This window comes from Zosterops lateralis, assembly GCF_965231275.1.
Source record: "Zosterops lateralis genome assembly, chromosome: 15".
Classification (NCBI taxonomy): domain Eukaryota; kingdom Metazoa; phylum Chordata; class Aves; order Passeriformes; family Zosteropidae; genus Zosterops; species Zosterops lateralis.
The window spans coordinates 14,333,415-14,346,569 of NC_139775.1; the positions used below are offsets into that span (position 1 = coordinate 14,333,415).

At 64.3% G+C, this 13,155-nt stretch overlaps 1 protein-coding gene across 3 annotated transcripts; it reads right to left on the reverse strand.

Annotated features, from left to right (window-relative positions):
• Positions 1 to 481: 481 nt before the first annotated feature.
• On the reverse strand, positions 482 to 11,973 carry TFAP4 (transcription factor AP-4). Of its 3 annotated transcripts, none has more exons than XM_083872808.1 (7): positions 11,305 to 11,973; positions 4,738 to 4,903; positions 4,222 to 4,320; positions 3,573 to 3,743; positions 3,265 to 3,402; positions 2,141 to 2,299; positions 482 to 2,067 (listed from the first exon to the last, which is right to left on the reverse strand). In XM_083872808.1, the coding sequence occupies exons 2-7, from the start codon at positions 4,810 to 4,812 to the stop codon at positions 1,852 to 1,854; spliced, it is 858 nt and encodes a 285-aa protein (XP_083728934.1). In that variant the 5' UTR covers positions 4,813 to 4,903; positions 11,305 to 11,973; the 3' UTR covers positions 482 to 1,851. The 3 variants fall into 3 exon arrangements, with proteins under 3 accessions (XP_083728934.1, XP_083728933.1, XP_083728932.1); XM_083872807.1 differs by lacking the exon at positions 11,305 to 11,973 and adding an exon at positions 8,196 to 8,320 and having other exon boundaries at positions 482 to 2,046; XM_083872806.1 differs by lacking the exon at positions 11,305 to 11,973 and adding an exon at positions 8,196 to 8,320.
• Between the last annotated feature and the right edge of the window lie 1,182 nt (positions 11,974 to 13,155).

A 13,155-nucleotide genomic window follows, 5' to 3' on the forward strand; every position in this document is an offset into this window, starting at 1 on the left:
ACAGTTCCCCAAGGGTGGGAGCAGTGGGAGCCCATGAGCCCAAGATGGGGGTGGGAAGGGGGCAGGGGTGTGGAGCAGGGGGTGATGGCTCAGAGCAGGCAGGAGGCACCCTTGGCTGGAAACCAAGGTGACCGTGGAGCAGAGGGGCAGTGGGAGGGACCCACAGCCATGGGAGGATGCTGAGATGGGTGGGTGCTCCCTGGGAAAAGAGAGATACCTCCCCCCAAAAAAACATAGAGAGAAATGAGTGCCCCACCCCGAGTCATGGGTCAGCTCCACAGAGAAGAGATGGACTCCCCCACTCCTGGGGAAGGGGAACACAAAGCCTGACCCCAGTCCCCCCCTCAGCTGTGTGGCCTCATTAAAACCAGCCCAGATGTCCCTTCACCTCCATCTCAGCACTGAGCTGAACCCCGATGTGCTCATCACACATGGGCAGCACTGGCAGGGCTGAGCCTTTAAATACAGCCTGGATGCTCAGCAGGAACCACACCAGGGCCAGGGCCAGCATCCTCTGCCTTTGCCTCCTGCAAAGTGATTCCCAGTGCAGGCAGCACTCCCTGCCCTCCCCACGAGCCCCCAGAGGGACCAGTGTCCATCAGGGTGGGATCCAACCCCATCCCCACAAACGTTAACACCGGGACAGAGCTTCTAAAAAACCAAGTACAAACTTTATTTTGTTTCTTTACAAAGGCACGAGCCTCTTTTTTTTTTTTCAACTTTCTTAACAAAATAGAATAGCTTCTCAATCAACACAAAGACCTGAAAATTGTAAAAAAAAAATACAAAAAAAAAATACAAAAAAAAAAAAAAAAAAAAAAAAAAAAAAAAAAAAAATCAACCAAAAAAAACCAAAAAAAAAAAAAAAAAAAAGGGGAAAGGAACCGAGAAACAGCTGCAGCTGGGGGGGAACCTACTGAATACCACCGAGGCTCTACACACGACTGGCCTAAAACCCTACAGCTGGGTGGGGGGCAGCGGGGCGAGGGGGGGACACACAGAACAGGGAGCCCCCACCCGCCACGACAGACCCAAGCGACACAATCACAAAATAGAAAAGCTCTTTGGAGCTGACAGACCCCACAAACCAGGTTAAGTGCTTAAAGGAGGGATGGGAACGGGGTGGGGGGGGGACAGGAATGGGCACAGGGACAGAGGTGGGGTGTAAAAATCAGCCCCCAAGCTGCCATCCCTGTGCCAAGGAGGTGGGTGTTGGAAATGCCAGGGAGGGATGGCATATGCCAGCCCTCCTACAGTGCTCCAATGGCATCATCCCAGGATTATTTTACTCTCCAAGGGGGTTTTCCCTGCCCCACATGGGGTGCAGGAGCCATGGTGGTACCCTGAACTCAGGGATCCCTGTCCTGCCTTTGCTGCCATGTCACTTGGCATCTCCCCCCTGCTTACAAACGAACATTTAATTAAAAGGAAAAAAAAAAAAACAACAACACAAGAGAAGGAAAAAAACCAAATTAAGATCCCAACCAAAGGCCCTGTCCCAAGGGAACACCATCAGGAACAGCGGGGCTGCTGCCAGCTTGGCAGGATTCCCTGTGGGTTGGCAGGTGGGGGGTGATAAACCAGGGTGGGGGGCTGTGACCCCCATCCCAACACCCCCCACCACGCCCCGAGCCCCCCCGTGCCCCACTGTGGCCACCCCCCAAGCCCCCCACCCCCCTGGGAGCTGAAGGGTGACCTTTGCCTGCCTCTAACGCTCTGCTTTACAGTATTGGAAAAAGGTCATAAAAGAGACCCAAATCGCGTTGTATTTTTTAAAAATTTCAGCATATTCTCTGACGTTTTTCCCCCCCAGCCCCGGCTCCCCTCCCCTGGCTGCTGGCCAGGGGGGTGTCAGGGCAGCTCCCCATCCCCCGAGGGCTCTTCTTTGCTCTGGTCCATGGAGTCACTGTCGTTGCCCTCGGTGTCGGAGGCGGTGTCGGAGGCGGAGGGCTCGGGGCAGGCGCGCGCTGGCGTTACGATGACGGCGCGTCTCTGCTCCTCTTCCTGCAGCTGCTTCTCCTGTGTCCCCTCGATGTGCTGGATCGCCTGCCCAGGGCACACACCGGGCTGTCAGGACATCTCTGACCCACTCTGGGGGTTAAGGACCCCACCCGAGCCCCCCTGCTGCTCCCCAGTTTACCTGAACGATGGTGTCCAGGTTTTGCCGGGACGTGGAGACCGTGTTGATGACCGAGGATGGGCCCATGGTGACCACGGTGACATGATGGGAGGGAGGTGGCGCTGGAACGATCACGGTGGGGTGGTGGGTGGGCGCTGGGGGAGCGTGTGATGGCAGGAGCTGGGGACAGAAGGGAAACCCCCAGTGAGCAGGGACCTCATGAACATCATGCTTATTCACGGAGCCCAAACTCCAGAAAAGCTGAAGCATCACTCAGCTGCCCCAGTTCTTCATCCCAGTGGATGAAACTGAAAGCTGCTGCCACCTCAGCTTTGCAGAGTGGAATATGAAGGAATCCCCGTATCCCAAAGGGCAATGATTTGGGTTTTGAAGCCAGGAGAGACAAGTGCCAGCCCCTGCATGGCCAGGAATTCCCCACAGCCCTCAGAGATCCTGGTTTGAGCAGCGGATGGGAAGGTCCGCCCTAGCGGGAGGCTACAGAGAGTTCACCTAAAAATAGGCTGAACTTCCCCGGGAGGCAGCCAGCAGGGACCCTGCAGGGACACGGCTCTGCAGAAGCCCAAGGAACGGGGAAGAAGCTGCTGTTCCTCCCTTTGAAGCTCCCAGAGTGGCGTGGCCCCGGGCTGGGCTCGAGGGCAGCAGGCACAGGGACCGGTGCCGGCACAGCGCTCTCCTCCTCCCTGCACCACTGGCAAATCCAGCAGTCTCAGGGGAAAGGTTGAAGGCTCCCATCCCCACAGCCTGCCAGCCTGACACTCCCCTTTCCCAGCCTGCTGGGCAGCAGAGAGTGGTTTGGGGATCCCTGAAATTCAGTGGGAGTCACCCAGAGAACGGTGAAGCCCCTGAGATGAAACCCTCTCTGGCAGCAAGTGACCTTCCTGTACAAACCCCTGTGCCAGGGAATGGAGCCGTGTGGAAGCCACCATGGGTGGTCCAATCCACAGTCCCTCCCTGAAACACACAGTGCCCACAAGCACAACACTGTGGGGAGCTTTGGGCCACCCCTTTCCCAAATCACTAAGGTTGGGAGCTTTGCTGGGACATCAGTGCCCACAGCAGGTGCCAAGCCGATCACCCAACCAACCCCCTGCGTTTCAGTACCCGGGGGTGCCTGGGGTGCTCACCTGGGTTCGGATCTGCTGCTCACGCTCGAGCTTCTCCTGGTGCAGCAACCTCACCTGCTCCTGCTGCTGCTGGAGCTGCACCTGCTGAGCAATCACCTTCAGCTTCTCGGGGTACATGTGGGCCTCCAGGGAGCGAACCTGTGGGCCAGGGAACCCCAACATCAGTGGGGAGTCAGGCATGGCCCCATTGAATCCCAGCTGTCCCCAGGAGCCAGAAAGCCCCGGAGGAGCACAGAACAGCAGTGTCCCCACAGCCCTGGGGCTCTCTGGGGACATGGCAGAGGCTGCAAGAGGGCACCTGGCCTCACCTGCTCCTCCAGCATCATGCGGACCGAGCGCTCCTTGTCCAGCTGCTGCCGGAGCTCAATCATCTCCCGACGCAGATCCTCGGCCTTCTCATCTTCCCAGATGTCCGGCGAGCCGATCCCCTCGTCTTTGTCCTCTGCCCGTCGCCGTTTCGGGGAGGAGCCACTGAATTCCTGCCATGGGAATGTGGTGTCAGGGAAAGGGGGATGGTATGGATGCTCTCCCTGCCATCCTGACACCTGGGTGATGCCACTTCCCACCACAGCTCCATGGGGTCTCCCTGGGGTCGTTTTTGATGAGCTCCTGCCTGTGTGCCCCACTCTGGTTCTCATCCCCACAGCCTTGTGCCAACCTGATTCTCACAGGGCAGTTCAACCAGGCCACCCCACCTCCAGAACTGCCACCAGGCCATCCCTGACACCCCAAATGGGTGGAAATACTGGAAAACGGGACCCCAACCCTTCTCCCCCTGCCAGGTAAGAGATGCCAGGTTGAATGGGGGCTCCCCACCCTGCCAGGGGAATGGAAATATCTTCACTCTCTGGCTGAGCAGGGTAGAGGGTTCCACCCCGAGCCCAAGAACTGCAATGACTTCCCTGCCCTGGTCAGCCAGGATTGTCCCACCCTCCTGTCCCATCCCTGGGGCAGTACCTGGATGAACCGCTTGAGCTGGGTGTTCTGCTGCAGTAGCCGAGTCTTTTCCTGCTCCAGGGAGAAGATGTACTCGGCTGTCTGCTGGAGGATGGCTGCCTGTGGGGGAGCCAGGAGGGGCATGCTGAGACAGGAGACCCCAGTGTCCCCTCAGGCCTCCTCCTGATGAGCTCTGCAAGTAGCACTGCTCCTTGCCTGTCCCTGGTGTCTCCTCCCAGAGTCTGCTTCTCTCCAGGCTCCCCCTGGGATTTCCACCAGGGTGAAACCCTCCAATTCACCCACCCTGCTGCCTCCTCACCCCTCTGCAGTGGGGTTCACTCCTCACCCAGGAACATGTCACCCTGCTCCCAGGGCACTGGGGACTGTCACACACTCCCAACCCACTCCAGGACACCGGGCTGGGGATGCACACCCACTCCTGCTGGGAAATCTCCCCAGGAGAGAGCTCCATCACCGAATTAACACCCAAATACCCCCAACTCCAGGGGGTAGGACCAGTGTGTGCATCCTGCTCACCTTGCTGAGCTTCTCCCCATCCGTGTGTGGGATGAGGGTTTTCAGGGACTGGAAGCCAGCATTGATGCTCTGCATCCGCCGTCTCTCGTTGCTGTTGGCGATTTCCCTGCGTATCCGCCGCTCCTGGTCCCGCTGGGTCTCCGGAGTCAACGGGATGTTGGCCAAGCTGTGAGAGAGACCCAGGGTTAGGGAGGAGGGATCTGCACCCCTGCTGCCAGCTCACAGCATTCCCCTTGCTCTGCAATGATGGTTCCAAGCCACCAAAGGGATGGGTAACACGGAGGGGATGATGGCTGCAGTGCTGGGAATCACCGAAGCAGGTGGGTGGGTTTCTCCAGCCCTGTGTCCAAAGTTTTGGGGATGTGTTGGCCAAACAGCAGCCCTGCTGCAGCCCCCTGGTTCCACTGGGCTCAGACACAGTGCCCAGTGCCAAGCCTGGGCGAGGGGAGCCCCAGGTGGGCGAGGGAGGCTGCGGGCTGGCCGGCTGTGTCCCCGCGGGGCCGGCCGGCGTGTGTGGCCCCGGGAAGGCGGCTCCCTCCCTCCCGCCCTGCTGATGGCTTCCAGATGACAGCTCCCAGCAGAGAAGCCCCCGTCCCACCCCAAGCCGCAGCTCCTGCCTGCTTCCTGCCGCTGCCTCCTCGCCCCCCACGCCCTTGCCCCTCAGATGGGGCCCTGGAGCTGACCATGACACCAGCGAGGGCTCTGGGCAGACAACACCCACGGGTCCAGAGCACCAGACCTGAGCAAAGCTCGCTGCCGTGGGGTCCAGCTTCACCCACACCCCACTTCTCCCCCGAGGGAAGCAGGGCAGAGGTTTTGGCTCACCCCATGCCAGCTCTCCCCAAAGTGCAGGCACCCAGCTCTCCCCTGGCGCCGGGGATGCTGCGAGGCACCAAAGACTAAACACGGGAGCCGGGCCGGCGGCGCGAGGCGAGATAAGACGGGCTCCAGCCGCCCGTCCAGGTGCCCGGTGGCTCTGGGAAGGGGAGATGGGAACATTCCACCCAGAGCCTTGCCAAAGCCAGGCTGGGAAGCAGAGCCCAGCATCCTGCCCTCCTGGTGAGGCCATGGAGGGAGCACGGAGGGTTGGGAGCACAGGGATCTAAGGGATACGTGCAGCACCACCGTGTGCCCAGGCAAGGACCAGAGACTCTCAGGCCACTCATCACTGCCTGCTGCAACTGGGGAATGCACCACAGCTCATCCAGGATACACAGGGGTGGGGAAAGACCCAGCTCATTCCAGAGACACACATCCCTCTCCCAAAAGGATCCTTGCTCAGCCTGAGAAGAGGATGGATTCCAGCTCTGACCAAGGGCATGGGGAAGGATCCCAGTTGTGCCCAGAGAAGAATCTCAGCTCATCCCAAGCAGATAGGGAAGGATCCTAGATTACCCTAGAGGGATGGGGAACGATCCCAACTCATCCTAGAGGTATAGGAAAGGATCCCAGTGCATCCCAAGGGGACGAGGAAGGACCTCAGCTCAGCCCATGGGGGCCAGCAAGACATTTGTCCCCAGCCTCTGGGGCAGTGTCCCAGCACAGGCTGACACTGGGTGCCAAGCACCCACTGCACTGCTTCCCTCACATGCTCCTGGGGGTGTGGAGCTGGGATGGGGCCCCAGGGGTCTGCCCCTCTCCCTGGAAGCAGCCTCTGCCACAGGGACCAAGGGCTGCAGGAGGATTGTGGCACAGGGCTCCCATCTGGTGGTGGCTGTCACTCACCTCCCTGCTCCTGCTGAAACCAGCCCCAAACTTGTCCCTAAAACACACCAAACCCTGCAGGTCCTGGAGACATCGTCCCTCTTGGGGTAAGGAGGGGGCTGGATGGTGCTCCAGGATGTTGGACCACCAGACACTTAAGGGGAATGGGATGGAGGGGCCCAGGACTGGGCAGCACGGAAGTGATTTCTTAAATACTGGGGAAGGAGGAAGAGCCTGCTTCCTCACCAGCAGACCTCCTGCAACCTGCCCCAGCTGCTCTTCCTGGGAAGAGACCTGAGAAGTGGCAGCAAAATACAGAAAGGGCAAAACCCTGTGGATTCAGACACTCAGCACGGCCAGGGATGGGGCAGGGGGAGCAGGTGGCACCACTGCAGCCCCTGGGGTGTCTCCAGCCTGGTGCTGGTGCTGTGGGTTTGTGTCAGACAAGCAGAATTTGATCCTTCCCACGCTGGGGAGGACCTTTCTCTTGCCTGGACCTCGAGGGAAACAAACCCCTGTGGGTGCTGGAGCCAGGCACAAGGCCCTGGGCAGATGCTCCAGTGTCCACTCACGTCCAGCACTGACCACAACCTGTGCTCTGGGCTGTGCTGGCAGGCCAGGGAGGCACGGCCACGTGGGCAGGGTGTCCCCAAGCTCCTCCAGGTCACAGGTAGGGTGTTCCCCAACCTGCAGGCAGGGCATCCCCAAGTTCACAGGCAGAGTATCTCCACGCTTCCACGAAGGGCACTTCAGCTCTCAGGGTCAGGGTACACCTGGGTGCACAAGCAGGGTGCAGCCAAGTGTCCCCAGGCAGGCTGTCCCCTGCACCCTCAGCTTGCAGCAGAGTGTCCCTGAGCTCCTGGGGGTCACAAACAGGGCAGCCCCCAGCACCCCGAGCCCCCCACAGGGTGTCACCCAGCGGCCTGAGCTCGGGGCAGGGTCTCCCAGAGCTCGGGGCAGAGGGAATGCTGTGCTGGGGTCAGTGTGGGGCTGCTCAGCCCCAGTCTCCGGGCGGGACAGCCGCATCCCCCTCCCCTTACAGCCACCCCCGACCCCCGGGGGGCACAGCGGGACCCCAGAGCAGCCCCCCCCCCCTCCCCACGCTGCACCTCGGGGGGGGCTCAGGTGCGGGCGCTGCCCGGGATGGACGGGACGGAGCCCCCCCGGCTGGGGCAGGAGCAGCAGGAGGAGCCCCCCAGGGCCGGGCCCCCAACACGTGCGGCGGGGCCCGGCGGGCGCTCCGTGCGGGCTCGGCGCTCCCGGGGGCGGGATCTCCCGGCCGGGGGGGTTCAGAGCCCGCACCGAGCCCCCCGCCCACCAAAGCCCCGATCCCCCCGCGCCCCGCGTGTCCGCGGGCTTTGTGCCGCCGCTCCCGCACTACATGTCCCGGCAGCCCCGGCCGCGACCCGCCTCCTCCGGGCGGCTGCAGAGTCACGGCCAGGCCCGGCGGTAAACACAGACACACACACACACACACACACCCCCGCGCCCCCCGCCGCCCCCAGCGCGCCCCCGGGGCTGGGTTGGGCTGTGCCGGGCCGGGCCGGGCCGGGCTCTGGCTGTGCTGGGCCGGGCCGGGCGCGGCCGCCGGTCGGTCCCATGTGCGCGGCCGGGACCACGTGCGGGCGGAGGGGCCGCGGCGGCCGCGCCGCTCCCCCCCCGGTTCCCCCGAGCCCCCCGGCCCCGCCATCCCCCCCGCGGCTCCCCCCCAGAGCCCCCCGAGCCCGCGAGAGCTCCCGGCGCGCCCCCCCGACCTGCAGAGCCCGCCGATGACCTCCTTCTCGGATTTCCTGAAGTGCTGCAGGGCCGGCACCTTGGGGGCCGGCACCATGAAGTACTCCATAACGGGGGGCCCGGTTCGGCTCGGCCCGGCCCGGTTCAGCCCCTCCCGGCCCGGCTCCGGCCTCTGCCCGCGGCCCAAGGCGGGAAACAGCTGGAGCGAGCGCGGCTCCCGCCCGCCGCCGCCGCCGCTCCCCCGCCCGCCCCCGCCCGCCCGGCGCCGCCCCCGCCCCGCACCGGCCCCGCGTAAACAAAGGCGGCGGGAGGGGCCGGGGCGGCTCCGGGACTCGGCTCCGGGACACGGCACCGCGGGGAGGCTGGAGCGGCCGGGATGGTACCGAGCCGTGCTGGCACCGGCCCGTCACACCGCGCCGCGCCTTGGGCTGGCTCCAGCCTGGTCTGCTCTGTCCTGTGCTGCTCTATCCTATCCCCACTCTGTCCCATCCTACCCTCGTCCTGCCCTGTCCCCAACCCACCCTGAGCTGTCCCCATGCCACTCCATACCCCTCACATCCTACCCTCATCCCGTCCTGCCCTAGATCGCCTATCCTATTCCATCCTATCCTATTCCATCCTATCCTATTCCATCCTATCCTATTCCATCCTACCCTACCCTACCAAACCCTACCCTATCCCACCCTGACCTATCCCCGTCCCATGTCACCTCATTCTATCCTGCCCTAGCTCCATCCCATCCTACCCTGTCCTATCCTGCTTTATCCCTTACCTGTGTCCATTCCACCCTACATCGTTCCATTCTGCTCCAGTTCCATCCCATCCTACCCTATCCTGCACTATCCCATCCCACTCTGATCTGTCGTGTCCCTATCTCAGCCTATCTCAACATGACTTGTCCCCATCCCACCTCACCCCAGCCCATCTCTATCCTATCCTATCCTATCCTATCCTATCCTATCCTATCCTATCCTATCCTATCCTATCCTATCCTATCCTGTCCTGTCCTGTCCTGTCCTAGTCCTGTGCCATCCTACCCTGATGTGACACGTCCCCATCACACCCAATCCTCACTTGATCCTAACTCATCCCATCCAGTCCAATCCAACCCTGTCCTATCCCACCCAATTCTACCTCAGCCCATTCTGACCTGCCTCAGCTCCATCCCATCCCATCCTACCCTATCTTATGGTATCCTGACCTGTCTTGTTCCAGTCCCATCTAATCCTATCCCATCCTGTCCAACTTCATCTGATCCTGCCCCATCCCATCCTGTCCTGTTCCTATTCTATCCTGCCTTATCTCCATCCCACCTCATCTGCCTGACCCTATCCTACCCCACCCTGACCTGTCTTGTCCCTATTCCATCTCATCCCGTCCTATCCTGTCCCCATCCAATCCTGTCCTACATCCAGCTTGTCCCACCCCATTCTACCCTATCCCCACCCCATTCTACCCTATCCCCATCCCATCCTGCCTGGTCCCCACCTCACCCCATCCTATCCTACCCCACCAAGGCCTATCCTGGTCCTGTCCCATCCCTTTGTATTCAATCTGATCCCATTCCTATCCCACCCCATCCCATTCCATTGCTGTTTCCATCAAGCTCTGGCTTCTGGGGGGGCTCAGGGGGCTGCCAGTGTCTGGGGGGAGTTGGGGGGGTCACAGCAGCCTTGGGGCTGTCACAGGGCTCAGGGACAGGGGTGACAGGGCTGGCTTTGGGGAGGGGGCTCTGGGGGGCTGGCAGAGGCCTCTGGGGGCTGATGAGGGGTTCTGGGAGCTGATGAGGAGCTTGGGGACTTGATGGGGGGCTGGGTGCTGGCAGGGGGCTTCAGGATCTGATGGGGGGCTCTGGGGGCTGACAGTGGCTCTGAAAGCTGGCAGGGACTTGAGGAGCTGCTGGGAGGGTCTGGGGTCTGGCAGGGGGCTGTGGGGCCCAGCAGAGGGGTTGGGGGGCTGGCAGGGCCATGGAGCTCACAGGGGGCATGGGGGGCTCTGAGTGGGGGTTCAGGGGTTTGGGGGGGACAGGTTCATGTGGCTGGCAGGGGGCTTTTGGGGGAGCTTCTGGGGGGCTGGCAGAGGGGTTCTGGAGGATGGGGGGCTTAGGGGGATAATGGGGGGGATGATAGAGGCTTTGGGGGGCTGTGGAGGTGGCAGGAAGGTGTGGGGGTAGCCAGGGGGGCACAGGGCTAGCAGGAGCCATGAGGCCCTGGCAGGGGCACAGACCCCATGGCGGGGGGGTCACAGAGGGGCACAGAGCTGGAAGGGGAGTCTGGGGGACTGCTGGGGGGCACAGGGCTGGCAGGGGCCATGGAGGGGTCACAGAGGGGCACAGGGCTGGAAGGGGAGTCTGGAGGACTGCTGGGGGTCACGGGGCTGGCAGGGGCCATGGAGGGGTCACAGAGGGGCACAGGGCTGGAAGGGGAGTCTGGAGGACTGCTGGGGGGCACAGGGCTGGCAGGGGCCATGGGGAGTTGGTGGAGAGGCCTGGAGCTGGCAGGAACCACAGGAGCCATGGGGTACCCCAGGGATGTACCTGTGACCTCCCCCCCAGCCCCCCCTGCGAGGTCCAGGGAACCCCCGGGGGTCCTGGGGATGGCTGTCACCCTGGAGGGACACCCCCCGGCCCCGCAGAGCAGGGTGGGCTCAGCCCTCCCCCTCCCAGAGCCCGGCCCCGCTGGGAGCTGCAGGACAGGTTCTGCCGGTGTCCCCTGGGCCCCCTGCCCGGCCCCGCTGGGGCCCCACCGCGGGGGCTGCGCGTCCCCCGCCTGGGGCAGCCAGGGGGTGCTGGGGACACAGGGGCTTCTCCCCTGCCGCAGGAATCCCTCGGGCACGGTGGGCGGGACGGTGCTGCCCTCCCGTGTCGCCCCTGCTCGTGGAGGGGATCTTGGGGACACAGCGGCTTTCCCCCCTCCCAAAAAAAATAAATAAAAAAATCCAAACCACGGGTAGGATGTGGCTTCAGCCGCCTGTGAGGATCAAAACTGTCCCTTTATTCGTGTCCCCCGTTCTGCTGCGGGGCTGTTGGGGACACAGCAGCTCTGCCCCCCCCAAAAAACCCCAAACCGAGGGTGGGATGTGGTTTGAACTGCCCGCCTGAGACAATCCTGCCCCTCACTCGCGTCCCACCTTTAGTGGGGCTCTTGGGGACACAGCAGCTCGCTCTCCACCCAAAAGTCCGCATGGAGCAGCGTTTCCTCCCCGTGTGTCCCTCCCTTTCGTAGGAAGGACACCGCATCTCCCCCTGCAAAAAAAAAAAACAACACCAAAAAAACAAACCCAAACCAAGCACGGGTGTTTTGGTGTTTTGGTGTTTTGGTGGGGTGTGACTTCAGCCACCCGCCTGTGTCCTCCCTTTTCTACTGCCGGGGACACTGCGGCTTTCCCCACAAAAATAAAAAAAAAAAACCCAACAAAACAAAAAACGCGTGGGGCGATGTTGTGTGTCCCCCCCTTCCCTTCCCTGCTCCCATCCCCATTCCGGGGGGGGTTTGGGGGCACCGCCCCCGGAATAAACCCCGGTGGGGAGTGCCCCGCCACCCGCGTGGGCCCGGGGGAGGGAGGGACCCCCCCGGCGAGGCTGCAGCATCCGGGCCGGCCCCGCCACATCCTGCCGCCGGAAGGAGCCGCGGCCCCGGGACAACCCCCCCGCCGGTGACGTCATGCGGGGGCCCCCGCCAGGCGTGACGCCAGCCCCGCTCTGTGACGTCACGCGGCGGGCGGGCGGCGCCGCTGCTGCGGGGAGGGGGATCCCCCCCCAAAAAACCCCCATTTCCCCCAGTGTGACCCCCATAGACCCCCCCACACCCCCCCATGAGCAGCCCCGGTGTGGGGTGGGGGCTCCGGGGGTGCCGCCCCCCGCCCCGCCACGTCCCCGGGGGGGGACAGGGACACCCGGGGGGGGACAGGGACACCCGGGGGGGGACAGGGACACCCGGGGGGGGGACAGGGGACAGGGACGGGCGGGGTGCGGGGGCTCGGCTCTGCCGCAGCGCCGGGGTGACCTTGCGCGGGGGGGCGGCGGGTCCCCCCGGGGCGGGGCTCGGTGCCCCTCGGTGCCCCCCGCGGGGGCGGCCCCTCCCCGCCCCCGCCCCCGCCCAGCGCCGCCCGCAGCCGGGGCCGGGCCGCTCGGTGCGGGGCGGCCATAAATCACGGCGGGCAGAGCCCCCGCCCCGCCGCCGCCGCCCCCGGGACCGGGCAGGGGGGGCCCAGCCCCGCCGCCGCCGCCGCCCCCGCCCCCGGCCCCTGCGGATGTGGCGGAGCGGCCCGGCCGCCCCGCACCGGCCCCGGCCCCGGTACCGGCCCCGGCCCCGGGGGGCCCCGCTCGGCCGAGCCCCGCCGCCCGCCCGGCGCTGAGCCCCCGCCGCAGGTACCATCGCGCTCCGGGCACCGCGGGGGGAGCAGCACCGTGGGGAGGGGGATGCTGCCACCGCCGGGGGAAGGGGAGAGGGGAGACCCTGCGGGGAGCCCCTTCCTCGCCGCTCTGGGGGGTGCGGGGGGTCCCTCGGCACCTGCAGCCCCCCCGCACAGGGAGCGGGTCGGGGGCACGCGGCAGCCCCGGGGGAGGGGAAGAGAGGGGGATCCCCCCCCGGTGGGTGCCGGGGGTGGCAGTGACCCGCTGTCCCCCCGCGCCCCCGAGGGTGTCCTGACCTTGGCCGTGGGGCGGGGGCTGCGGCGGGGACGCGCTGGTGGCTCTGCCCGGCTCTCCGGGGACGCGCCACTGTCCCCACGGGGCGACAGGGGAGAAAGGGTGGCACTGGGCGGGGGGTGCGGGGTGTCCCCATCCCGGTGTCCCCATCCCGGTGCCACCGCCCGGCTGCCCCCGGCACCCCGGTCCCCTTGGCGGGGAAGTGACAGTCCCCACCATGGGGGTGACAATCCCACGGCCCTGTGGGGTGGCCGAGCCCAGGCTGTGCCATCCAGGGCTGTTTTGGGGACTAGAACCTCCCTGAGGTGCCAGCAGCGGGCACCACAGATTGT